We start from the raw sequence: 27,536 nt of genomic DNA, 5'->3' as shown, positions 1-27,536 counted from the left end.
GTCGGCGAAGTCCGCCTCGGAGTCCTTGTTGCGCGGCCGGAAGTTGAAGATGCTGACCTGGCTGCCCCTCCGGGTGCGCGATGACAGTGTGCGCACGAGAAACGTGTGTGTTGTGTGCTGGGCAGAGCGGACGAGAGACAACGGGAATGTTTGTTAGGAAAGTGGGTTCGGAATACTCACTACAGACCGGTCATTTCCTATATCGCTGTCTTCATGCTGTCACATGACTTTTACTGTTATTGGCCGCGTTTCCCAGATTCGTTAAGAAGCTCGTAGGTGCTCAGAACTTCTTAGGAGCGTTCTTAGAACGTTCTTAGAGCGCTCCTAAGAAGTTCTTAGCACTTAAGAGCTTCTTAACGAATCTGGGAAACGTGCCCATTGTCCCTTATCTGTGAAGTCTGAGGTGGGATGACTCACCTTCATGCCTTCTATCGTATCGATTTTTTGCGTTTTCTCCTCACACTCGTTCTCTGGCTCTTCAGACAAGGTTCTTTGGCTTTTCCTCCGAGCTTTTTCTTCCGAGGGAACGTATGGAGACAGATCTGGGGAAATCATCGACTCGGTCTCCGTCACTTTCTGAATAGTGAGTGGGAGACATGACAAGAAAGTGAGGGGAAAAAAACAAGACAGTTAAAAGTTGTGGTTCGAGTTTCAGAGAAGCTTAAATAGATGGATAGACAGACCCCAGACAGCTCATTGCAATATCCGCAATCTACGGATGCAGACATGACATCTAAATCACATCATATATCCCAGCAGTGCCATCTCCTCAATTGTTCCGGATGTCTGTAATATCATAAACAGGCTAACAGCCCAGTAGCACACCAGCGCTTTGAATCGTTTAGGCTGCTGCTGCTGCTGCTGCTGCTGCTGTGACTGCGCTGGACGGAGTGAGCTGGGAGACGTACTTGCTGTTCCTGGCGTAGGCGCTCCATGGCTTGCTGGAACTCCCGGTCCTTCTGCAGGGCCTCGGCGATGGTGGCCTGGTTCTGCTCCTCGTAGGCCATGGCCACCACGGCCAGGATCAGGTTGACCAGGTAGAAGGAGCCCAAGAAGATGACCACCACAAAGAACACCATGTAGGTCTTCCCCGCCGATCGTAACGTCTAAGTCGAGGTGTCAATAAAAATTCCATGTTAATGCACATGCATTTTTCCTACACTTACAGTACAACTCTAAATATCTACGTGTACATGGAGGCATTTTAAGCAATGCCATTCCTCCTGTTTCTCCTGAGATCTTTCTGCATTGCTGTTTTAAAATGTTGAGAATTATATCAACGCCTGATCTGCTACATAGTCCGATTAAGAGAGAGCTGTAATCAATTGAACCTTTAATTTTACGCACTGAACATTTGAAAAGATTTAATTAACACCGCATGGAGTGGAGCACTTTGCATCATTACCTGATGATAGAGATTTTCCCAGCAGTCTTGAGTCATGAGTCTGAAGAGCGAGAGGAATGCCCAGCCAAAGGTGTCAAAGCTGGTGTAGCCATAATTAGGGTTCCGCCCCGTCTTCATACATTCAAACCCATCTGGACATTTCCTGCGAAATAAAACCAGACACAAGATAGATGTGTCCATTTGGTTGTGTGGGAGTTATTGAGGGCAACGACGAAATCCTTGAAGTGTTCAAGCTCAGTATCTCTCCAAATATGCACTTAGGAATGAGCCCAGTGCTGCCAAATTGAATGCATGCTTTTGACTCACAAGTCTGCACTCCCATTACTTCAATAGTAATTAATAATGGCACATGAACACTCATTTGGCTGCGTCGTGATCCCCTGAAGGTCACAGGAAATTTGAACAAAAACACCACAAAAAACGAGGACGTCAAAGGGGGTGGGGACCACCGGCGTAGAGCACTTTACTGTATATAGCCACTGCTGTGGCTCGTAACATAAACACCCCGTGCCAACCCCTGCCTGAGGCATGGAGGATGATGCCACCCTGCAGATATGTGCCCATGTGCCGCCCCCCACCACGTGAGCCGCCGAGCCCCCCGGGCCAAAGAGTGCGCGGCCCCTCCGACACTTTGCCCGCGACGAGCGGCGAGGGGGTCGCGTGATGGGTGGCGGAGGGTCAGCCGACTGTCAGCGAGGCCGAGCTGAGAGGCCTGTGGCGCCACCGAATGTGCCAGCCCCGACCCCGGCGCACCACCGCCACCGCCCCCGTCCCCCCTCTTCCCACAACCACTCTGTGTGTCTCCCCTGCCCGCCAGCCTCTCTCCCCGACCCCACCAATCCCCCCCACCCCCACTCCCCTAGCCCTGCCTGGGGGCCTCCAGGGCCAGCGGGCCCTCCAGCCACCGTGGCATGCTTGGCGGGTGTGAGGGTGTGGGGTGATGGGCGCTATCGCTGTCGGACACCTCGGTGTGTTTCTGGAGGACGTGATAATGGACAAGGCCACTTCAATTCAATGCGGATGGGAGGTGGCATATGAAATGCAAAAGGGGGGGGGGGGGGGGGGGGGGGCGGTCAGGGGGAAAGGGGGAAGGGGGGGGAAGTGATGGTGGAGCTCCACAGGCTGATAGCGAAGAGCCAACAGCTCCAGTCCTCTCACAAAATGTAAACACTGACTCACACAGTAACATCACTTACTGGCACTCTGGGTTAACTCTTTCAGTCGTCCCTGCTCACGGAGCTACTGCGGGACTAGCACAGATGGGCTTACCCCACCTGGGTTTGAATGTTTTCAAAGGTTTATTCATTCTACAAACAGGGGTGTTTTGTTGTGTCTTTCGCATTCTTTGATGGGCTCAACAATAGGAATCAGAGAAAAACAAAATAGTGTAATCTCAAGGGGAAAAGGCTTTCCCAAAGTATTGTCCTCTCTGCCTAATGCTCTCTGACTGACAAATACTACTGTAAACATTCAACAAGGCACACAGAAATCCTATTACTTCATACACCGATGTGAACCATTTACACATATTTTTCTTCTTGGTATATAAACAATGGCATACTAATACTAATACTAATTGTGTAATAGTCTTTGAATAACAATATATTTTGACAGCCTGGACATGAATCGCTTTGATCACTTGGAGCAATTTGCCAAAGAGGCTGCCGTCACTTCGTCCACATGCTGGAAGCACAATGAACCAAAGCATCGCCAAAGTATGAGGTCCCCTGACAAGGGCTATTTTGGGGTTTAGTGATGAGGGGGAGGTAGATGAAGCCTGATGGAGAACCTTTCAGAATATGTATGGTAGTTGATCCCGTAAACCAATACGGTTCACTCTCTTTTGTTTCCATGTTAGCTGCCCATTGGCATCAAGAGTCTCGACATGACAGGAAGTATTAACGGCAACTTCCTCTGTTGCACTGGCACCGCGCTGCTTCCCGTTCGCTCAGATGGCATTCCCAAAGCTGCCTCTGCCATTTAAAAATACAGCATGAGTAGAGCAAAACAAGTATGCTGTTTTTCAGCCAGCACAGACTAACTAGCTAATTACTAGCTAATGAGCACATCGCATCAGGTCATCTTGGTCCTGAACATTGTGTATCACAGCTCAGCAGTCACAACAGCAACACTTTCCAACACCTTTTTTTTATATATGTGTGTGTGTGTGTGTGTGTGAGTGTGTGTGTGTGTGTGTGTGTGTGTGTGTGTGTGTGTGAGCCATGAGATGCATCTTTTGCAATTATAATGTGGATTATAGTGTTTATTCCCACTCAACAACTCAACAACTGACGTGGATCTATGATCATAAATGAAGAATATTGAGAGTTCTTGAGAGTTCTCTAATGCTGCCTGCTCCGCGCTCTCCCAAACAGGCATCTGAGCAGGGAAGGTGAGCTGGTCATTAACAGCTCTGGCTCTCGTGGCACAAGGTGGAGGGAACCCAATTGAGCCGTTGGCAAAGGCAGCAGGGACAGGAATCTGCCTCCTCCCGGGGTTAGTTAGAGAGAGAAAATTAGTTCTCCTTCTGTAAGCCCCTAAAAATGAAAGAGCAAGAGAGAAAGAGAGGGAGGGAGGGAGAGAGGGAGGGAGTGAGAGCACAGGAGAGAGAAACAGCGAGAGCAGGGGAGAGAGACCACGGGCTCCAAAGCAGGGGTCTTCACCTTGATAAGACCCTGAGTCTACAGCTCATGTTTCAGTGCAGGTTCTATGAGGTGAACACAAGTCACAGCCTGTTTGTCCAATCAGATAGCTCCCTCTTCCCTCCCTTTGCACTCTATGGAAGGATCTGTGTGCTCATAGACACATAGACACATAGACAAAACATTAACGAGAAAAGCATTAACCCCTACCTCAAACACTATGTGAAACTGACACACAATATTAACTAGCTATCCCTTTTAAATAAAGAGATCTACCTTCTATCCATTTCCATCCGTATATAACACCTGCCCAAACCACACATTCTGAACGTGTTGTCACAGTCGTGAGAATCTCCCATCCAGCAATTACTGAAATCTGAGTTCACAGGCTATTAGCCCTGCACAGGGAAGGGCTAGCAGAGAGGTCTACCTGGATAAGAGAACGACATTTCTATAGCAACCGTTTCCAGGAGGTTTGTTGCCCAAGGAGATTGTTTTTTGTAACATCCCTTGAGGTTTTCAAGCCCGTCTCCGTGGACTTGTTGAGTTGTTCCAGGCAGGCTGGTAATGTGGCGGTTATATACTTACATCAGATTCTGATTATTTTTAATAATTGTCCTGCTGAGCTAAAAGCTCGTTGAAGTAGCTGACGTGCTATATAACCTCAATCTGGTGTGAAAATATAGTTCCACATTTCATTACTGCTTTACATAATGCCCATTCAGCTACTTGATTATATTCCTACTAAAAGTAAAAGTTGATTAGAGGCTATTTTTTCCCATAAAACATGCCACAAATTACTACCTAATTGCTACCTACGGTCTCCTCTGCATTGTAGTTTGAATGTTATTCCTCATGTCGTGAGTTACAGTGGATAACAGTGTCTGCTAAATGAATAAATGGTACGTAATGTAAAGATCAAGACAAGCGTCTGACCAAGAGGCATGATATACTGTGGTAATACAGTACATTGTTGTGATCAGTTTAGAGAAAGCATTGTTTTACCCTGCATTCTGTCCCTTTGCCTTGACAAGTGATTACTGTAATTAATTATCAATTAAGCGGTGGGACTCAAGATCACCGGCACTGTGCCTATGAGGCGCCGCGCTATTTTGAGTTGCTCTGGCTCTGGCTCGTGATCGAAATCATGATCCGTCCATTTGGACAAGCTATGAGGCAGCTCACTGATATAATCTTTCAAACATCCAAAATGCCCCCTAATTACAGTGTATTTATAGTCTCACCAGTGCAATCAACACAGACTAACACCCTATAATTACCACCGTGATACAGGCAAGCCGATGGGTGTTTTCACAGGGGTGTCTGGAGCAGTCGCAAAAGGGTTAATATTATGGGAATATCTCAACGATTTTGAGACATATTAGTTGATCAAGAATAGAGAATGCAACTACCTCATGACTAAAAAGAAACTTTCAAAATAGGCTAGAACATATCATACTCATCAGCGAAACTACAAAAGGAGATTTCATGGTAAAGTACACTTCAGCTCTTCGAGGATGAAAGGAATAAATATGGGCGAGATAAAGAACGGGAGGAAGAGACTAAATGATCTCCACTTCATGGCCAAGGCGGCCATTAGCGAAACCATTAGACGGAGGCCAGGAGCCTTAAACAGGGACCGAGATGAGGGGAGCAAGGGTACCTGGGATAATGGGCGCTCCGTGGACGCTCACGGCGGAGAGTGAGGTGTATAAAGCCTCGGCGCGTCTCTCCTTTTGACTTATGCTGCAGTAACTGCAATTAACATGGCTGGTTTCAGGGAGATTATCCCTCCTGTGGTATCTGTAATCCTGGTGCCCTGTTCTTCACAATTTAATTATGACTGATACCCTCCAAAGGCCATTTGTGCAGTGCCATATCAGGCTTTTTAATCAAGAAATGCCACTGGTTGCATCAATCTGGCATGTGTTTGTACTTTGGACGTTGTATTTTGTCATTCTATGTTTGGCGCGCACATAATGGCTGATGTACATCTTAGAAACCTGCTGAGGTAGAACATAGTCTGGAGCGACGCGATGCTTTTTTCCTAGCATGGCGTGCCCCCCCAGTGCTGCGTGAGTCCGGTATCACACAGCGCGCGTGGTCAGTCCAGGGCAGGGCTCTGTGGGCGGCGTTATCAGCGCTGGACACGAGGCCGCCTGTGGACGCCGCGTTATCAGGGGGGACAGACAGACGGATCTGCTCTTCTTTGTCTCTCTCTGAATGGGAGCAGATGTTACAATCAACATCTGTGGGGCCAGTCCATAATTTATGCCAACCAGACCATTAGGCAGCAAGGCCGCCATGCCTCCCACCTCTATAACTCAGGGGAAATGTCTTGCACTTTCCATTACATGTTCGATATATATTCCCATTTCAAATGAAAAAAAAAAAAGCGTCCAATTCTTTTTAAATATTACTATATTGATTAGCATAGCTTTTAAGATAATGTTTTAACCATTTACTGCCAGATCTGAAAGCATACTGTAGGCAGCTACCACTAGTGAGTGCTACTAGCCTGTGCTCTAATTGCATTTGCTTTGCAACCACAGGAGCGTGCAATGAAATGTACACAGCTATGGCATTTCAGAGACCACTGACAGTGGATAATGGCACTTTAGTCATCATCATCCAACACCCCTGTTTCACAGAATGGTTCCTTCCTAAGTCCCTCGTCCCTTTCTTCGTCGTAATGGTATAAGCTTACTTTAGGAGCAATAAATGAAAACCCTTTAACACAAATGAGCATTTAAAGAAAACACTGGAGTGATACATAGCTTGAATGAGCTGCTACAATATGGGGTGTAAAGTGAAAATGTAGAAGTAAAATGGCCAACTAATGTAATGCCCAGTATTAGTGCTCATTGGGGAACAATTTTAAAACGAGTACCAGCGATACTCTGTCAGACACTGTGGTATCCATCAGACTGCTCCAATTCGTATTAATTGCCTCAGAGACACATGTGGTGAATAAACGCCTCTACCATCATTTATATTGGGAGATCTCTTCACAGTGGTTTAGGCATCACCTGAGCCCACCATCTTCCAATCTGTCCTTGGTCTATCACAAGTTATCCTATAATATACTGTAGTCACTACTCACGTCACAGTAGTGATACTGAGAACAGACCAATACATACATGTATCTGAACTGACTTTGTAAAGTGGGATTTAGAACACGCTTTTATCCAAAGCAACAGGGAATCGCATCAAGTCGACAAGCCGTAGGTGGCCACAGACTAAAATATAGTGGTGGCACCATCACTTCTGAAACAGCTTCACTAAAAGTTTACCTTTGTCAGCCACTTTGAGATTTGTGTCAACAGTCAAACAGACCTGGCAATTGCATGTGATTCTAAGAGTTGACTTGCTTTTAAAGTCTATCCATCATGAATTCACTGCGTGGCAACAGAAGACATGAGATGCATGACAGCGATTCATAGCATGACAACGCAACATGCACAAGGCGTAATAAGTTAATGACTGAAAATCCTCCTTGACCTCGGCGCACGGAGGGTGGGGGGGGGAGAGGGGGGGGGGGGGGGGGGTTCTTAGCCGCCGGACGCTGGCATCTTACCTAACTCGCTCCTCAGAAAGCTCTCCGCTGAATGTGACTCAAGAGCTATGCGGCTCCCAGTGCGAGCGGCGGCAGCGGGGGCTGGTCGTAACAGCTGACTCACCCAGCCTCCCTGAGTCAGGCCTTCAAAGCTGCCCTAGACCTTTGTTTACATTAGCCACCCGGTCACCGGAACCCAATCCGCCGCTTCGCCCCCAGCTAATCTCGGGCCCCTTTGGCCTTCTCCACTTGTGCGCTGTCACAGCCAAATATGACAAGGACGACCTGTGACAACCGATGTATACTAAATAATTAGATGCCTTACAAAACCGATTAAAGGCTCAAGTAACAGATCAGACGGAGCGGGGGAGCATATCAAACGTTCACCTGTTTAATGCATAAGTGAGGTCGGTTACCGTAAACAAATCTCCTTGTACATGCCTTCAGATTCAATGCTCTCAGTACATAATTGATCACTCGTTAGTTGCTCGTTAAAAATAGACTTGCGCAGCCCAAGTTTTCCAATGCGTACTTTGATACAACAACACACAAAGGCCAGACTTAAAGTAGTGTGGAACCAGGCACACTCACCCAGCATCACTTCCATTTCCACAGATTAAGGCGTCCTTGGCTCCTTCCACCTTGTAAAAATTGTCTGAAAAAGAGAAATACCTCTGTAAGATAGGTACATAAACATGGCACATGGTTCCACAGAAACATCCCAAAAACTATGAAACCAGTAGTTTACAGTAGTTAACCACGTTTCTTGGAAATGTTGTGGTACACTTGGCCTTAAGTCAGGATAGGCTGCATTGATTAGATGTTATTAAGTATAGAGATATACAGGTAGAGTTTACTTTTATCCATCTTCACCTGCAAATTCATATATCAGCAGATGGTGAGCAATTTTTCATACACAACTGAAGTAGAATTACAGTAAGTAGAATGGGAAAAAATGTAGAGTAATGTACTTCTATGAAGATATTATGTTTTTACTTCTCATTTTTCAGTTTCTCCCAATACAATCTTTTTTCCTTTGTCAGATTCCAAGCCTAATGCTTAACTCACTTTGTAAGAACATGAAAAAAAGAGTAATTGGATGAAATTCTGAAATGTGCACCACCCTCTAAGTCATTGTAAATGATGTAAGCATTGAACTAAATACACAAACCCAGACCCAGTGGTGTTGGGTTACAGTTAGGACATCACTCTTGCTTTTAGTGTGATACACTTTTGGCCCTGAAGTAAGGCAGCTCCTTCAGAAGTCATATAAATGGTATCAGCGCGTGTCTGGCAAGAGCCACCATTTCGACCAGACCCGCAGCTGTGTTTCAGTCCCATTAAAGTGACTAAGAGATTACAACGTACGGTGGCCTGGCTGGTCAAGCCTGTGCTCCTTCTGCCGAGCAGCCGGGGCCCTTCATTTTATCTTGCCTCATTTTCACACCGTTTGCCTTTCACCCTGTCCCCACTCCAGCGCTCGAGAGGCGCTGGGCTGACCGCAAGGGCTGGAGAGTGGGGTTCGCCCGGCCGCGCGAGAGACCCTTGGCAGGCCGCCCACCCGCCCGCGCTCCAGCCCTCAGCTGTCGCCATTCCGCGTTTCAGCATGGCCTTAAATGTTCCTCCTGTGCCGCCCTGACTCAAACGAGACCTGAAAGCCTCCCCACCGGTGGCGCTTGTCAGCCCGTGGTCACCCCCCCCTCGTCCCCCCCCCCTGCTCCAGGGGCTGATCAGATGCTGGAATAACAATTTAAACGCACTCTCTAGTGGCCCGTGTCATGCTATCTACGCCGTGCTATAAATGTATTGAGAACAAAAGCCAGCTAAAGTAATGCGGCTTCTTATCAAATAACCTTTGCGGGTCGAACAAACAGTAGCACCCCAACAAGGTTTCTTATTCAATAACATCACGGCACCTTCAGGCATATCTTATGCAGGCTATTCCACGGGAAACATCCTTAAAAACTGATTTGAAAGGTCTTAGAAGGCTAAAGCAACAGCTCACATCAGCTATTCCATGCATGTTTACACTGTAACAGTAGTCAGGCCCAACAATATCCCGCTACTCTGCAGCACTCTTGTGTGGTCGGCGGATGATATTTGTTTTAGCATTACGCGCAAAGACCATGCGTGCCTGATACAACGATCCCTTGTTTATCACTACGTGCATTATACAACTTCTGTTGCGAGTCGGTAATTCAAACAATGTGACTGGTCATGATTAGAGGTAGCATCAATCTATTTAAATCTTTGCCCTACATCCGCCTTGTGCAGGTCAACTTATTGAGCGACAGTTCTGCCCTAATTTCTATTCTCATGAAATGGGATCAACCAAAAATAAAATCTAAAGTTAAATGAATGTCTGCTCACCTATAATGACTGTGCTGTTTTAACTTAAAATTACAATCAACCGGGTCTGCGATCCACTCCTCTCACATTAAAATACAAAAATCCCCCATTACCCAGATAAGAAAGTCTTTAACAACAAAGCCAAAGACTTGATAGTGAGATGATTGAACAAATATGATACTGCTATTATATTAGAGATACTAGAGACATATATTAAATACAGACACACTATATGGTACAGCAGTATATCAAAGGCACAGGTTCCCAGAAAAGTCTTGGCAACCAAGGCTGTGATAATAATCTCAGTGTCTTCACCCTAGGTAAATGCCAGCAGGAGCTCCCAGTGTCTGTGAAATTCACAGTGACACTGCCCTCGACGTGTTTGTGGGCAAAAAGAACATTCCAGAAAAAAAAATACAGTGCTTTTTGCAGACATGAGTTTTCCTAGGAGTGACAAATTATTACTTTGCCTTGTCCCCAGAAATTCTGAAAACATATCTAAAAAATCTACCTGAAAAAAGAACCACGCATTCAAGTAGATGAGCTTGCATATTTAATTGCTTAATTTGTTGTTTAATATTACTACTAATGCACATGTCATAAGTCATTTATACGGAAATGTTATTCTGTTATTTTTCCCACACTATTGAAAATAATACCTTCCGTGGTCTGCCTCCCTTAAAATCAACGTCAGGCATATGCCATTATGTAAGCTTTAACAAATGTTGCTCAAGGCAGAGAGTGTGTTCCAGTCTCATTTTGCCACACTACACACATCCACATAATAAAAAGAGAAAAAGCTCCCTGGCCGAGGCACTATCTGCATTTCAGCCTGGGCACATTCAGTCTGCTTGCATGACCATCACTCTTTTGCACTGCCACTATTCAGGTCAGATATGCTTACGTCTTTAATGCTGAAACATGGGAAATGCACGAAAAAAAAAAATGGAGTCATGGAAAAAGTCAGCTCTCTGACCCACATTCGTTAATTGACTTTTTTTTTTTTTTTTGCCACGTCCACACACACACTATTCATTCACACACCACTCTATAGATTACTGAAGTCTGTAGAAATTGCCCTTGGGCAGAACACTGTGTGTGGGTTTCCAGTCATTCTCAACGGCGGCGGCGGCGGCGTCTACAAGTCTTACCTTCGGTGTTGACAAACTCCTCGATGGAGGACCAGGTCTTGTTGTTGCAGAAGAAAGTGCTGCTGCCGTTGACGCTGAGGCTGCTGATGACAGTGGTGTTGGTGATGCACTGGGCGGGGCTGCGCACGCACTTCTGCCGCAGGTTGCCCATGAAGAGCTGCAGGCCGATGAGGGCGAAGACGCTCAGGCAGAAGACGGTGAGGATCATCACGTCCGCCAGCTTCTTCACCGACTGGATGAGAGCGCCCACGATGGTCTTCAGGCCTGAGTGCGGGACAAGGGGAGGGCAAAGGTCACTCTCGCCGTCGTCACCGATCACAGCAATGTGCTTCTCCCTGTGACATGGTGCCTTTTCATCAATAAGAGATTTCATAGCTTTTGCTGTAAACTTTCCCTACAATTCATTTTAATGTGGGACTTTCTGGCACTAGCTTCTTTTATAATTTAATCAGTTTTATACATTTGTGTTGCTGAATGTCTCCTTCAAAAAAAAAGAACACCCAGGAAACATTGAGGTAGAGGTTACTGGTATAAATGATTTCATTTCTAAGACTATCCCATAACATTGCAAATGCATAACATGCAACTATGGAAATCAAAACCAAATGTAGCTAACTATATGTTTGTGTCATTTCATGTCAACATAACAGAGTATTACTGACTTTTATATCAATCTACTGAATTGAAAACGTCATGCAACCACAAGAAGCAACACACGACATCACATGAAAAACACAGCACTGCAAGACAACCAAAACACACAACACAGAAAGGGCTTCCCCAATGTAACACTTACAAAACAAACAAAAACAAAAACATTTTCCATTGAGTAATCCACTGTCACCATTTCACAATATTATGTCATTGACATCAGACACAGACAGAATTTGAAGAACTTCTGTTTAGAATTCTTTAAATAAATGTACCCTGAGGTATATTATAAATGTAATAAGAATATCTCTCATAGAAGGATATAGTGTTATATCTGTATTCTTTAACTATGTGGCTAATGTGACATATACATATGTAAAGTGTAAATATGAAAACATGAAATACATATCTACAGATTGTAGCCCTGGACTATAATCCTCTCAGAACATCCATCTGTCATTTAATGTTTAATTTAGTATATTCAATGTATGTTAGGCTATGTTTTATTGGAAAGACATTGTTAATCATCTTTCTGAGGGCATTTTGTCTGTTGTTGACCTATAGGTTTCAGGACAAGGCTGAAAGATGTTGCTTTATAGGGCCAGTACCACTCAGTACCATCTGAAAGACTGTCTGATGTGAATGGCTTCAGCTTTTCATGGATAGTCAGTTCACAAGTATATGTTCATGCCTATTAGTTGTTAAACACTAAGGTTGAATGAGGTCTTTTGAGTCAGGTTACTTAATAAGCTTGGAAGCGTGGAAACTTGATAGCATGGCCTCAGCCTATTTGCGCTTACAGCAGTGTCACCTGTATAGACTACACTTTTTTATATTACAAAACTGTATGTAAACATTCTGGATTTCACTCATTACATCACGTGTGTGTGTGTGTGTGTGTGTGTGTGTGTGTGTGTGTGTGTGTGTGTGTGTGTGTGTGTGTGTGCGTGTGTGTGTAGCCTCCAGTGTTAACTTTAGAAGTAGAGGTACCTTAATGCTTAAATAATCTTGGCAACACTAATACTTTCTGCACCTCGGGAGGGCTGCCCAACTCAAAAGTGTCCTCATTTCCTACATGTCACATTTCCACATCTCCGTGAATTGCATAAGCTGGAGAAATGGAAATGTCTGGCAGTGGTCCTTCTAATGTAGGCCCTTAGTATTTAACTCCCTTCTCACCTGGGATGACTGAGATTGTTTTCAGTGCTCGTAGGACCCTGAACGTTCGCAGCGCTGAGACATTGCCCAAGTCCACAAACTCAGTAACATATCTGCAATGAGCAGAGAATTGAAGACACACACAATGACAATGTGACCACAACAGGCAAACACACAGGTGAATAGACACAGGAGACAGACAGGAGGCAAGGAGGCGTCCACATGTGGGGTGAGGTCAGATATGGGGCAGCTGTTGGGACCGTAGTGGGTACAACATTACGGTTGTGACCAGACAAACAGCGACAGCGCTATCCCTCCTACACCCGTCCCCTGACGTTACGGTCAGGAGCAGAATGCCCTTACCTGGGATCACTGAAATAGTTTTCAATGTTCGGATGACCCTGAATGATCGTAGTGCCTGAAGATTGCCTACTTTAATAAACTCAGTTAGATACCTGCAGGATCAGATTGCATATGTGATAAAACATAAACACAAAAAAACACAGAGGAAGAAACATAAAGGAATCAGTCAAAAAGCATGATTGGTCAAATGATAAAATCAACATAAGCTTATAAACACAAATAGAAAGAATAAGGAAGGATATAGGAAGAATAAAGTATTTTTACGGTATTTAGATAAAAAGAAAAATATGGAATCTATTGAATGTTAAGGGTCTCCCAGAAATTACAGTACAATAACTGTGGCACCACCAATTTTCCGGAGTGTGTATCACGTCATACACCTTAGCATATCTGAACTGACCATATACCTGACCAGATACTAATCAAATTACAGTGAATACAAACAAAAAAGATTTATATGTAAGATTAAGACTTATGCCAATATTTACTGTAAAATTATATGCATAAAGATAAGGTAAAGTTTGACCAATGCACCATGCAATTATGTTTGCCATTTCACTCAGACAGTTGCCAGTCAAACAAGTGAGGGCGGCCATTCTGTTTCCATGGGAACCCCAGGGATGGGAGCGTTTATCGTTTCCACCACTCGTATCCGTTTCCCAGTCATCAGTCTGGATTTAATAAAGCCAGCAACGGCGGGAAGGGGTGCTGTCAACGCCCTGACGATGCTGTGACTTATGGGAAATGGTGTGGCTAAGGATCCCAGTAACCCTGCTGAGGCATCCAGTTCAAGGACAACTGGCCCGTTCAGCCAAGAGGAATACGGTCGTAAGGCCACACAAGGAATCAGCAGTTCATCAACTGCAACTGAAGTGGGGAGAGTCCCCTCAACACAATCTCTCTCTAGCGTTGGCATGATGCAGGAATCATATAATACTGCAATAAAAGTATATAGATGTTTACGTCTTACTGTCACTACTGATCTCATAGCCAACTTACTGGATTCACTTTATGTGAACAACGGACAGGGCGAGTACCGTTTTACCGTCACTGCAGCTGTATTTCAGTTTTATTTCATCTTTGCAAATTAGAGAAAGAAATATTATCTTTGCAAGATATTAGTTCGTAAATATCAAATTTAATACTGTACCACTTAGAAATTGTAATTTGTTACAAATGAGCCCGTATTCTCGAGCGGGATACAAATGCAGTAGCATTAAATTAGAAAATAAAGGAACAAATCAATAAATAAGCCGCTGTGTTTTGACTTTGCTTTCAGGCGTGCACAAAAGCCTCTGATACAGTCAGCCAGTCAGCATCTAGAGGGTGGGGTGTGTGCGTTCTGATTTATTCCACAACATTCTTGACCTGTGACCCTGGACAGTTTGGCAGTTGGAGATACATTGGACATTGCGAAACGGGAAACATATTCATCTTCTGTCTGTTTACAACAATGTCAGTTCTCATTGATTGGCACAAACGTGCTGTCAAGACTCAATTCGGGAGACCACACCAAAATGGTACAGTTTTTTTGACGATATTAAAGTTCTTAACAGAATAAGGTTTTGTGAATCTGTTCCCTCTTTTCTTACTGTGACAAAAGCCTGACTGTACTTAACAATGCACACAGAAAAAAAATAGCCATAGGGACAGTGCATCGAAAAAATAAACAGTCGATGATATGGACAAAACAAAGCAAATATTGGAAATTAGAGGGGAGTTCCCCAAGGGCTGGAGAGGACACCGAGAGATTTGACCCATAAAGACAGAGGGGACATTTCAATGATCATCTCGGTGCGCCAGCGGGGACTCATGAGGTGAAACTGATGAGAACTGCTCCATCAGCAGAGCAAAAAACACGGTCTGAGGAGGTCACAGACGAGGCTCGGGGGTGAAAGGTCACCGCGGGTCAGCGGAGAGGCAGATGATACTCACGCCATGACTATCACGCTGAAGTCCAGCCAGTTCCAGGGGTCACGCAGGAATGTGAAGGGCCCTAGGCAGAAGCCCCTCGCCAGGATCTTAATCAACGACTCAAACGTGTAGATGCCGGTGAACGTGTACCTGAAAAGGGCAGGTGTCGGACAGGGGGGTGGAGAAGAGGACAAGGGTGGAGGGAGACAGACACATACAGGTTCAACACATTAACTTAGCAATGGACCTAGAGGGAGCTCAGTCGCAAATACCTCCCGTTAGTCCTGGACATGGTCCAGTCTACAGTGTATCCCAATCAAGAGTTTGAAAGGAAAAAACCAAAGAGAGAATTAAAAAGGGGGGGATAGAGAGACACATATGGAGCAGCATTGGGTTATCTGAGGAGGACATGGAACTGTAAGGGATGGGGGGAAAAGCACGAGTGAATCAGAGTGCATCAGCAACCTGGGGAATGGACAGCAAGCTCGTTTGACAAGACGCTCCTTGATGAGTTTCGCAGTCATCAAGACGAGAATGGGCATTAACATCCAGCACGGCACTTTAGACACACTTTTAAAGCAGAGTACATGGTGGCTGAGATGGAGGATGCAGCATTCTGAAGTGCACGGCCATATTCTCTTTTTTTTTTTTTTCAAATCCTGCTTTTTTTGGGGGATTCGGTGTTTGTTTATTTGGGGTGTCGTTTTAAGCGTGTCTTTTCGGTGAAAAATGTTTCGTTTGACATCGGACCTCTCAACACTGATGGCTGACTGGTGGCTCAGCGCCAAAAGACTGTGAGTGGTGCTTAAGGTAAATGAGCCTTTTAAGGAGGTGTGGGAGACACAAGCATCTGTTTCTCTGACAGAAATGCCCTTGTGGGGCAGCCCGGCTTAATCAGCTGCCGCCGCCGCCGCCGCTACCGCCGCCTCCTCCGTGGCCCGGCCACACACTGATCAGCAAGTGCGGAAAATGAATATGGCATCGGCGTTACTGTCACTTGGGTGTTGAGAGGTACGAGTGATTGCCAGTCTGAGGAGGTGCTGTGATTGGCTGGGATTCATTGCATGCTACATGCCAATAAACCCTTGGTCCTCCTTGGTCACAAATCAGCTAATTTTTGGGGATGTCGGCTGACAGTGTACAAATCATGTGAAGGCTCTTATCTGTATTCATTAAAGGTGAAGATGCTCGGCTTTGGCCGGCGTAAGCTTGCCCTCCCACAGCACGGGAAACGCTGTGGCGGACAACCCATGTCAGAACACAGCAAACTACCTCGGCTACATGCTCAACATGGGTTACATCCTCTCTGTCCATGGTGAGAGCCATGGCTGGACTTCATGGATGATGGAAACAAACAGTCTAGCCGACTGCCCTGGAAAAGTGTGTGGGGAAAATAAGAGCTGAAAATGGGGGAGAAGTCAGAAGAATATATCAATGGGCAAGGTGATGGACTATGGGGACAGGCGGACAGACGGCAGACAGAACAGATAGCAGACAGAGAGTAAGATATAGACAGAGAGATACTGTGAACAGAGAGAAAGAATTTTTTAAAAAAAGTCAAGAAAGAAAGAAAGAAAGAAAGGAGGAAAAGAAGAAACAAAGACAGGAGGTGGATAACATGGCTTGACAGAAAGAATATAACCCATGTTCACCTCAAAATTGGTATTGCCAAATTCATCTGAATATTAATTCCCATTCCGTCCTTTTTTGATCTATTTGATTCATTTTGAAGATTTAACTTTAAACCCCTTTAATGAAAATCTAAGTCATAACGGTATGACAGTCATACCACGGAGTTCATTCCAATGTAGCATAGCAGAGGTGCCATTAGCAGAGTCAAGTAGGCTCGGATACACTGAAATTATTAACTTACTTGCTAATTGTGGTTGGCAAGGCAACAAACACCTGGCAAAGCTTTACATCAGGACAAATAGGGCACAGTTCAGAGGTCAATACAATCAGGAAGGATCAGAGGAGACAGAAAGTAATGAGGCACAGAAGAACTGACAGAGCATTCTTAGCCAGGAGAAGCATCTACACTAAGAAGCGGACGGCGGGTGGCAGATACTTACTCAACATACTTGGCCCATTGTGCAGGTTCGGACATGGCCATGAAGCAACAGTTGGTCAAAATAGTGCACATTATGAAAAAACTGAATAATGTACAGAATATTAAGGAAAGCACTTTTCATCTCTCATTTGTATGTATGTTTGTCTGTGTACTTGGATAAATACAAAGCTACAAGACTGTATTTACTGTACAACAAAATGAAACATCTGAATGCAGTTCTGAACATTTCACTGTTAGTAATTTTCACATCACATACATTTGCACCAGCCTAATGGTTTTATAATGAATACTAAATAATGAAGTTTTACAAATCTCAGATTAAAAGACATCATAAATCCATTTATATGATGCTGTTGAACAGTACAGACTCTCAGAGTGACTGAGACCTAATGAGGCTCAACATACCAATGAGCTGAGGCTTAAGTTGTACAAAAATAATGAAGCACAATAAGTAGTATTAAACCAAAACAGACCAAAACCCCAACTGTGTAAGAACATATCTATATTTTATAGCACAATCTTTTATTTGTTTTTTTTTTTGTTTAGGCACCATGGCAGAAAAGTAAAGAAATAAAGTCTCCTGACTTTTAATTACATTTGGGATCAATTACTGCAATTTAGCTCATAAATTATAAAAGACGTCGGATTAAACCTATTGCTTTATGACATAAATCCACATTCTCTCTTTGAATTTATATAATATCATATTTACAGTATGAGTGTGAGAACGAGCCATTCAGAATCCTAAATATTTTCATGGGCACATTAAGACTTCTTTTAGATGTCATATTATTTCTGTGTGAGGTTTGTCACCGCAAAAATACCCTTAAACTTTCCTTTGAGCTCATTTTCCGAGCCTTCAGCTGGAGAATTAGCCTCCTCCTGACAGGCTCCTTAAGCAGGCCTATCTTATTACAGAGGGTCTGTCTCAAAGGCTTGGCCTCCCCTCAGCTCTGCTCATCATATTGATTGGAGCAGGCGGCCGTCTCTCCCCCCCCCCCGAACAGGACGCGTGACAACACTTGCATAACCCATTATGATCATGGGAACGTGTGATTCAATAAGCGCTTTAGGCTCTGGGTCGCGCTCAATACAGTAACTTCTCACAATGGAGGTGTCAGGCGAGCTGCGGTTTCGGCTCGCTTGCGGGGCTGCGGGGCCCCGCGCACGGCTTCCTGTGCAGACAGCTCGACTCGACTCGCCGCACGCCTCGCCAGCACTTTCCCCCCGTTTCCGCACGCGTCCGCAGACCAGCATGAGTCATGATTATAAGTGGCCCCGGCTGCATAAAGATGCTCCCCGGCTCCCATTATGGGGAAAGGTTCGTTTCAGCCTCCCCTGGCAAAAAAAATAAAGCTGCCAAAAGTTTTGCTATGACACAATTTTGCAACAAGGACAAGGGCGAAAAAGCCTTTTAGGTTTTCAATTGGAGCTAAACGTGCTTTAATGCTGAACTCCAGCCCTCGGTACATGCTGATTAAAGGCCCCTTTGATATTCCCAAATGCCCTGTCAAGTCCCAGACAGGTCCAAAAGTCTAGTCTTGTCAGCCGCTTGTCTTGGGAGTTATTTTTCCATGCTGATATGGGCGCCTGTGCCTCAGCGCCGAGGCCCACTGATTTAAGAATCACATTTCTCGCATGTCTCTAATGAGTGCAATCACTTCAGCGTGGCGCGTCAGCCTGTGCTTCCCCCTTTTCTCTTCTCCTGAAGCTGAATGTTATGAATGCGCTCTCGTGGCGCTGGTTAATCAAACATGTTCCTTCCCCGGCTCTTGAGTCCCCCGGGTAATCTGCTATTAGCAGGGCCAAGGCAGTCTCCGTCTGCTGCCGCCGCCTGGAAGTGAGCGCCTCTCACCTCACACATTGCTAAACACAGACACGGATCTGTCTCTCAGTGGCGTTAATTCAACTGCCAAACTGTGGTAATGTTTAGAATTACATTTGTGTCTTTCTTTTTTTATATATATAGTAAAGACACTGGTTAGTTTTAAAGAGGAACTATGCAGGATTGGCGATTTCATCTCTGGTTTCAGTTTCGTTTTTCGTTTTCGCTCGTTTTATGCTTGCATTTTCTCTGCAGAGCTTCCCCGACAGCTTTAGCGTGTATATTTATACATGTATAGGCTATATTTAAATATATAAATTGCAAGCGTGGTTCTTCATCTCAGACTTCCAGATGTAAACAAGGAGCGATCGTCTCCTGCAGAAAGTTGCATAGGGTCTCTTTAAGGGTTGCCTGACTGCTCACTAAATTCCTGAAAGTGAGCGCCTCTCACCTCACACATTGCTAAACACAGACACACAGATCTGTCTCTCAGTGGCGTTGATTCAACCGTCAAACTATGGTAATGTTTAGAATTATATTTGTGTCTGCATCTTTATACTGTAGCAAAGACACTGGTTAGTTTTAAGGGTTGCCTGACTGCACACTAGGTTCCATGGTGTGTCTCTCCACATCGACTACCATACGCATGATGCATCTTCTATTCTAAAAACTTTTATTTTTGTGCGTATGTCAGCTCTATGGTTTTATTCCACAATAGGCTGACAAATTAGCATCGCTTTTAGAATACAGGGCACACATATGTTGGGGCTGAAATATGGCTATGACCTGGGAAAAACAAGACACCTGGTCACACTATTTTTGGGGGCGTTCAAGCTAGGTCAGCTTGATATCCCAACCAAAACAAAAGTCTGGCGCGCGACACAAAGCCAGGCCTGGTGGTGATTAATACGTCAACCACTTGAAGGGTACACATCTGACAGCCGGATGGGCTGGCAATCCCTGCAACCAGCCCTGCAAACACCTCCAGAGTCAGACTCTCCACCCTCTTATCATGGCGACAGCAGCCAAGTGCCCACAAGCATAATATTCCTAAACACCCACGGACGTGGCGAAACAAAAGGGTGTTGTATTTTTAGAAGCTGTCTGTCTGTTAAGGTGGATGGGAGTGCTATGTGTGTGTGTGTGTGTGTGTGTGTGTGTGTGTGTGTGTGTGTGTGTGTGTGTGTGTGTGTGTGTGTGTGTGTGTGTGTGTGTGTGTGTGTGTGTGTGTGTTTGTGGATGGGGGTTTGTGTGCGTTTGTGGATGGGGAGGGGGGCTGGATGGGTGGGTGTTTGAAAGGTTTGGCAATGGTACAGATGGAAGTGCAGTCATCCCAACCTGGCATTGAACTAGCCAAGCGACCCCCTGTGTACGCCCCACCCCCCCAATTAGAGTGTGGCCCTGAAATGTCAAAGTACAAGGAATGCTGTCACGGTGCAAGTGTGTGGTGTCGTGATGTCAGTGGGTGCCGGGGCGGAGTCTGCGGACAAATGGGTGTTGGCTGACTGTCTGTCACAGCCAAAGGCATGGTCAACATTCTTATAAGCAGACATCTAATTCTAGAATGTTCCCTCGAACTTTTGCCCTCAGTACAAAGACTTAAGTTTCCTGAGCATTCCTAAAAGTTTTTTTTTAACCAGCTACATGATTTATGTGAGTTAAAAGATTAACAAATTTAAACTATATGTCTATGCTCTCAATTCCCTTTTCTTCATTGTTGTCTTATCTTAGTGATTTTGAATTTGTTTATTTTTCATTACTAATTCACAGGGTTGTCTGAACATAATGTGAAGCTGTTCAAAAGCATCACATAAACACAGCAAATCTGCAAAAATAAGGAAATTAAATTTGTCATTTGAAAAGGATATGAGTGTACCAAAACCTTTATTGATGCTCTTCTAACGGGATGAAAAGGGCTAAAAATATAGAGTGCAGGTGTGGCACTAAAACGGAAGATGGCCTTCCCTTTGTTCAGTACTATAAAAGTCTGTGGAGAAGAAAAACAGAGAGAGTACCACACATTAACAACAAGTATCTGTACAGACAGACATCATAAAAACTTTTAGTAGAAATACACGCATAAGCAATCATGAATCATCTATTACTGAAACGGCTTTCTCCTAGTCAACCTTCAAAACAGTAGAAATAGAAAAACTCTAAAAAGGTTCAAGGAAGGTGTCAACAGTCTCAGCTGAAATTATCTTCTTGATGACACAGGGAATCTACATGAATATAGCCTGCACATCCCATCATCCATACTTTCACACATGTACCAAAGCTCTATACATTACACTAACAGTAGTGAATGGACCTAAAACATATCCTGAAAATGAATATAAACCCTGGTATACAATATATAACATAAACTCCTGGTGCTGTTTCTTGGAAGCTAGATGTTATCATGGTGTGATCTTTCCATGAACACCTTAAAATACAGGACACACACACACACACACACACACACCAGCCTGCACACACATACTGTACACAAACATCCATATTGTTTGAGAAATTTGAGAGCCTGCTATAATCAGACATATGCCCCAAACCAACTACACTTCACCAAAATACTCCGAGGGACAGCATGTCTCAGATTTATAACGCAATCCCACCGGAACTCTTCATTACACCACCAAATGGGGCAGATAATGAAGGGGATGAACAATAGGGCACCTACGAGTGGGCCCAAAAGAGGGCACAAATAAATTACCGCAGGGGTGTGATGGAGCAACATCTGTCACCAGCGGGACGGTATCTATCGCCGAGGGGCGACAGCAGCACAAGGGGACATCTCCATCCTCCCGGTTTGCACAGAGAGCGGTGGCGTTGGGGGCCACTGACGCTTTGGCGGCGTCTTCATAGCGCCCGGGATTTATACGGTGACAATGTAACATAAATAACATCAGCCAGTCACGAGCTGAAGAATCACCGCGCGAGCGCGCGCGTGAGCTGCACCCCGTCAGCAGAACACTAGCGGTGGCATGTTGCGGCAGCAGCATTTTTTGCATGAGTTATGTGCAGCGTCGGGGCTTATCAGAAAATCCGGCTCACAAGTGTGACACGGCGCAGCCCGCAGTCATTTCTCTAGTGGGGAGGGGGATATTTGTAGGTTTTTTTGTTTTTAATTCCTCACCTGCTGTCCCTGAGGGAGGAGGAGGCTTGTTGTCCCCCCTCATTGCTTACATTAATGGGCCTCGGAGAGATGTGGAGACGGGACAGACTCCCCCGTTCTAAATGGTCACACACTGTCCGCCCGCGCTTGCGCCTGGCAGACTCGTCTCATCAGTTAGGGCTTAAAAAAAGGAAATAAATCAGAGGCACGGAGTGGCGATGAGCCCCACTCTCCGCTCTCTCTCTCTCTCTCTCTCTCTCTCTCTCTCTCTCTCCGGGTCTCATGGACAGAGCAAGAGCTGGGCTATGAAGGGGTTTTTTTCTTTCTTTCTTTCTCCCCTCCCAACACGCCTTGCTCATGAGTGATCTCATCCTCTTCAGAGATGTCGTGTCAATGTCAACAGGGGCACCTATTAAAGTGACATGCACTGCCGAGGCCGGACCGCGCTCGGGTCACGTGTGGGAAGTGTGAGGTCTGGGTGCGAGCGGTGGAGCAAGGTCACCATACCTTTGCTCAAATCACGATCACAACAGTAAATAACATGCCACTCTGTCGCCTGCAGAGCGGCCTCCATTATGGAATACTGCTTGCTTAATATGTACAAGCAGTGTACTGTCCTAAAGACACAAGACCTTTCTGACTGTAGGTATGCATGCATACATAGGCAGGCAAATGTGATACAGAAGAAAAACATTGTGTGTCCTTATAGATAGATATGAGACAAAGAAGGTCATCATGCAAAGCTATCTAGATTACTAACACACATTTCCCTTGGTAATGGCACAGCATGTGCATAGACCTAAGCACCTTCAAGGAAAGATTGATGCCTCATTTGGGTGTATCTGATCAAAAAGGTGGGTGTTGCATGCATAGATCACCCATAAATTAAAATGCCATTTAACGTCTCCTGCAAAGGTCTCCCACTACTCTAGCACCCTGCTCACATGCAAACAACATTTTCTTCTTCACCATTTTCAAGCTATCATTGTGCCACACACACAACTCGCAGCTTGCCGCCCAATGAAATTAGGGCCCAGTAAGTTGTTACTGTGGCTGCATCAAATGCAGTTTTCATTGGGCGTCATCACAGTTTCTAAAAATGCTGCCATATTTTTTTTTTTTGGAAGAGCAGATTTAGGAAACATTTCAAAGATGATGTGGTCAAGTCTTTGACTAAGCAGAGAGAACAGCGGGCACAGCAAAGGCTGCATTAGACTTTGCCCAGGTCTATGACTCATCCGTCTCATCAGCTATCATTTCTCATTTGCTTCCGCCACTGATTCAGCACAAATAAATCAACACTGCTGGCCTGACACCAAATCCCTTATTAGACGATGTCTTCATTTTATTTCTGAATTTTCTAACATTAATTTGCTGCAACTATTTAAATGGCCATAACTATTACTGTCATTTGGGCTTGGACTTTTATGGAGTTTTATGTAACACTTGGAAGCAAAGTTCCTTTCATTTTGTTCTCATTTACAAAATAACACAAAACAGATCAATAACAAAGAAATTCCCCTGGTTTTCATCCACATGCGTGAGTAACAACCATAAAGGGGGGAAAAAAACGGAAGGGATGAGACAAAACACCCCAAAAAACTTTGCGCCAGCCACTCACTCTCTGGTTCTTGAAGTAGAACGGGTCGATATCCTCCAGAGGCACGCCCACCAGTGCAGACGGAATGTCTCCGAAGATGCGAGGCAGCTGCTTGCCCGCCTCCAGGTCAGCCCGGGACTTGGGCACCTCCACGTCTCCCAAGTCCTCCTGGTAGTCCTTGGATTTCTTGGCCTCCTCCTCGCCAATCCGCTGCTCGATACCAGCCAGGGATTCACGAGTGAACCGGTGCAAGCTGTCAGGACCTGGTGGTAACAACATGGCTGCCATCTTTTCATCCTGAGTCTTCTATCCTTGGGTTGACTTCACAGCTGAGGGGACAAACATGTAAGGGAAATGAGTGTCAAGTTACATGTGTTTACATTTCTTGACAGATTATCCAAGGGTGAAATTGGGACATATTTCAACTAGCAGATTGAAGACTGAAAAGGTTAAAAAAACAAAAACATTCTAGCTAAATTAAATCAAACATTTTGACATGCATATTGTACACTTAAATTAGTGTTGTCTGACTAAATAACCTTACAAAAATATACCAGTGACATTTCAGACATACAGTGAGTTCAACCTGTTGATTAGCTGACTGGGGTTGTGCAACGTAGTCCATCTATGATGACTTAGGTTATGTCTGGATTGAAAAGATTTAACCTCTTCTTTGGTCTGTCTCATGTTTGTTGGTAAGTGAGGGTGTCAGTGGCTTAACAGAGACGAGCCCGCAATCACTTCCCCTGCCCACGCGTGGCACAGAGGCACAGCCAGCGTCTAGCAGACCGGGCCATCTGCTCTGACTGTTAATTGAATGAATGAGACGTGTTCATTTATCATCCAATCATGTGTTTGTTATGGGGTGTCTATGACAGACACAAACCTGCTTTCCGACTTCTGAGAGAGCCCATCAAAAGAGACATCTAATGGTTCAGCCTGACAAAAGTAGCCCCTTCTTACACTGATGACTGTGATCACAGTATCAAAGTAACATTTACGAGTGAACACCAACCTGTCTTGAGCAAGAACACACTTGATTGTTTCACACTGGCTGATTCAAAGCCAATCATTAAACAGTAAGCAAACATCTTCTTCTGATTATGAATACCCTCTTTATAATGCTTTATGGACATCCATAATGCATGAGATATGCCATCGATAATACATTGCATTTAGAGCACGGCCGATAAATCGTTGTGCCAATATTATCGGCTGATATTAGCTACAATATTTACCGATTGATCGGTATTTGCATTTATAATGGCCGATAATTATTTTAAAATTAAGGATAGCCAAATACTGATCCTTCATCTAAATTTTCAGTATTGCCTTTTCATCTTAACCTTACATCCAACAGTAAAATAATGTTAGCATTGGTGTGGTGGAGGCTAACTGGATTGTAGGTGTATTTGTAAAACATGGGCACGTTTACTTAAACAAACTTAACAATATAATCACATTTACTTATACTTAAACCTAACAACAGCACTATAATTTTCTCTTTCAACTGCCATTCATTCCATACATTTTCTGACCAAATTGACAGTAGCTAAGTTAGTTAGCCACTACGACATTGTTAACTACCATAATTTCCGGACTATAAGTCGCACCTGAATATAAGCCGCACCACCGAAATTTAGGGAAAACCAAATGTGTACATATACGAAGTTAAACATGGTTGAACTTTAAATGCTAAACATGATGCAAGAGCAGCAAAGCAGCCAAATGTAAACATAAGTCATAAGTATCACACTGTAATGCTGTTAAAAATGTGTAAAAAGCTAATGTTGAGGCTTTTACTAGACAGATCTTACTACTTGGGAGTCGAGCATGCTACTAATCGAGCTAAAAGCCAGGCTGTTTTCAAAGCCTGACGAGCCAGACCCACATCAAGGGGGCTCAATCGGAGGGGTAGAATAAATGGTTGTCTGTCTTTGAAATTCCCTCTCCATGCAATAGGATAGCACTATAACGAATCATCTTCCTGTTTTCAAGTAGCAGGATGCTTAACTGTCGCAACTTCTGGTCGCAGGTCAGTCGTCAATATGTTAAGCCCACCCACCGACTCTATACGTGATTGCCCGATAAAAGTTTCATTTTTCCAGCTCCCGATTCAACAGAGAGTTGCTAGACTACCCAGGGGGGCGTCTAGATTTCTAGGCTAACATTTTTACATTTGTAAAAAATGAATATCGGCTGATTTATCGAAATCCTCAAATATCGATATAGTATCGGTATTTAAAATTCCATATTTGTCTGGCTCATTGCTAATTGATATAGCTTTGACTGCTCAGTTGTGACTACTTTCATGTATGTAGGCCTAAATAACCACAACTCAATTCCATTCACAAGAAAACATTGGAGTTTTATTTTTGGAGTTTTGTGCGGTATACTTTCAACTTTGAATAAAACTGTAAACACATAAAGCCTGTGATGGTAACTTAAATGTGTGAACAAATACACACATCAACGAAAAGGGCTACTTGAATTTCAAAACTGACATTAGATTTGGGTGGCAGTGCACACAGCACTTGGAAACTCAGTCAAGCAAGTCTGCATTGTGCTCTGGAAAATAACAAGACAACATTTATTAGCTCAGTCCTGATGGTCTCTCTTGTCTTATGTCTGCAATAGTACAGAAGTGTCCCCTGCCTTGAAAATGGGTTAAATGTGTCTGTGCGAGACGCAGTGGCTTCTCTTGGGCCTGACACTCTGCATGTATAATCTGCCTTTTCATTTCCATACCATTTCAGCTATTCAGAAAGGCTGGAGCCAATGCAGCCAACATTGTTGTCCAGCTGAACCGAACAAAAAAAGACCCAACATGCTTGAATTGTTTTTCTCCTTCCAGCAGAATTCCTACCGCTAGACTCTCCCTTTCAGAGAAACCCCGAGCTTTCATGTTCACTGATTTCAGCATCTTCACGGCTCAAAACAGTCACAGTGCCCTCTTCACGTTTATTATATTTCTCTCCTTTCTCCCTTGTGATCCAAATCACACAGTATTTTCCGTCTGTGCATATCTTGCGAAATTTGTTGAGGGGGTTAGTGAGATGTGCATATTTGGAGTGCAATGAAGTCAGCTGAAAATGTATCAGAGAAACACTTGTAACTAATAAGCCTAGGGTCAAAATGCATTTAACATTACTACACAATAGATTGCTGAAATAAATTCATGTGGGGGCGAAATGTTAATAGCACACACCGCAGTGGTATAAAATGATTGTATGTAATCGGCTGTGCCTGTGTTCCTTGGCTACAGATGCTTCGAGACAGATATCACACAGCCAGAAGTTCTTATCTACTCAGACTTCAATGATATTCACATAGACACCTCAGAATGACACCTTGTGTGTGAGTCATATGTCTGCCCGAGAGCACGGTCATGGTCAGTTCAACCCAATGTAATGACCTCTACCAGCAGGAAGCCCAATGCAAAGTCCGTTTTTAGATCACAATGCCAACTGAGTCAAACGTCTCTCTCTACAGAATTGTGCATCTGCTTAACGTTTCATGGTCTATTCTATTTGTGCAGCTGTCTACTGTGTTGCACCACCATACATCGAACCTGGCATATGTAATACTTTGTCACTTAAGTTGAAGTTACGGTTCACTGGACAGAATGTATGAACTGGCCTGCAAAAATTCACTCTATAAAAACAGTTTATGCTCATGCATTTGAAATCCAAACATTGCCATACTGTTTCAGGCCGACTTGATGATAAAATGTCTGATC

The 27,536-nt window shown here is 44.3% G+C and overlaps 1 protein-coding gene across 1 annotated transcript in view; it reads right to left on the bottom strand.

Moving 5' to 3' along the window:
- scn5lab (sodium channel, voltage gated, type V-like, alpha b) overlaps nucleotides 1-24,085 on the bottom strand; it is an 82,167-nt gene extending 58,082 nt beyond the window's left edge. The window contains exons 1-11 of the mRNA XM_062520911.1: nucleotides 23,819-24,085; nucleotides 20,954-21,072; nucleotides 17,262-17,351; nucleotides 15,211-15,339; nucleotides 12,934-13,025; nucleotides 11,104-11,367; nucleotides 8,195-8,258; nucleotides 1,406-1,547; nucleotides 909-1,106; nucleotides 418-576; nucleotides 1-117 (exon numbers count right to left, since the gene is read on the bottom strand). The exon at nucleotides 1-117 is cut by the window's left edge and continues 240 nt beyond it. Of these exons, the coding sequence (XP_062376895.1) occupies nucleotides 1-117; nucleotides 418-576; nucleotides 909-1,106; nucleotides 1,406-1,547; nucleotides 8,195-8,258; nucleotides 11,104-11,367; nucleotides 12,934-13,025; nucleotides 15,211-15,339; nucleotides 17,262-17,351; nucleotides 20,954-21,072; nucleotides 23,819-24,085 (1,641 nt within the window). The remainder of the gene's footprint in view (nucleotides 118-417; nucleotides 577-908; nucleotides 1,107-1,405; nucleotides 1,548-8,194; nucleotides 8,259-11,103; nucleotides 11,368-12,933; nucleotides 13,026-15,210; nucleotides 15,340-17,261; nucleotides 17,352-20,953; nucleotides 21,073-23,818) is intronic.
- Nucleotides 24,086-27,536: the final 3,451 nt, after the last annotated feature.

This window comes from Sardina pilchardus, chromosome 19, assembly GCF_963854185.1.
Source record: "Sardina pilchardus chromosome 19, fSarPil1.1, whole genome shotgun sequence".
NCBI lineage: Eukaryota > Metazoa > Chordata > Actinopteri > Clupeiformes > Clupeidae > Sardina > Sardina pilchardus.
This window is presented reverse-complemented; position numbering and strand designations above follow the sequence as displayed.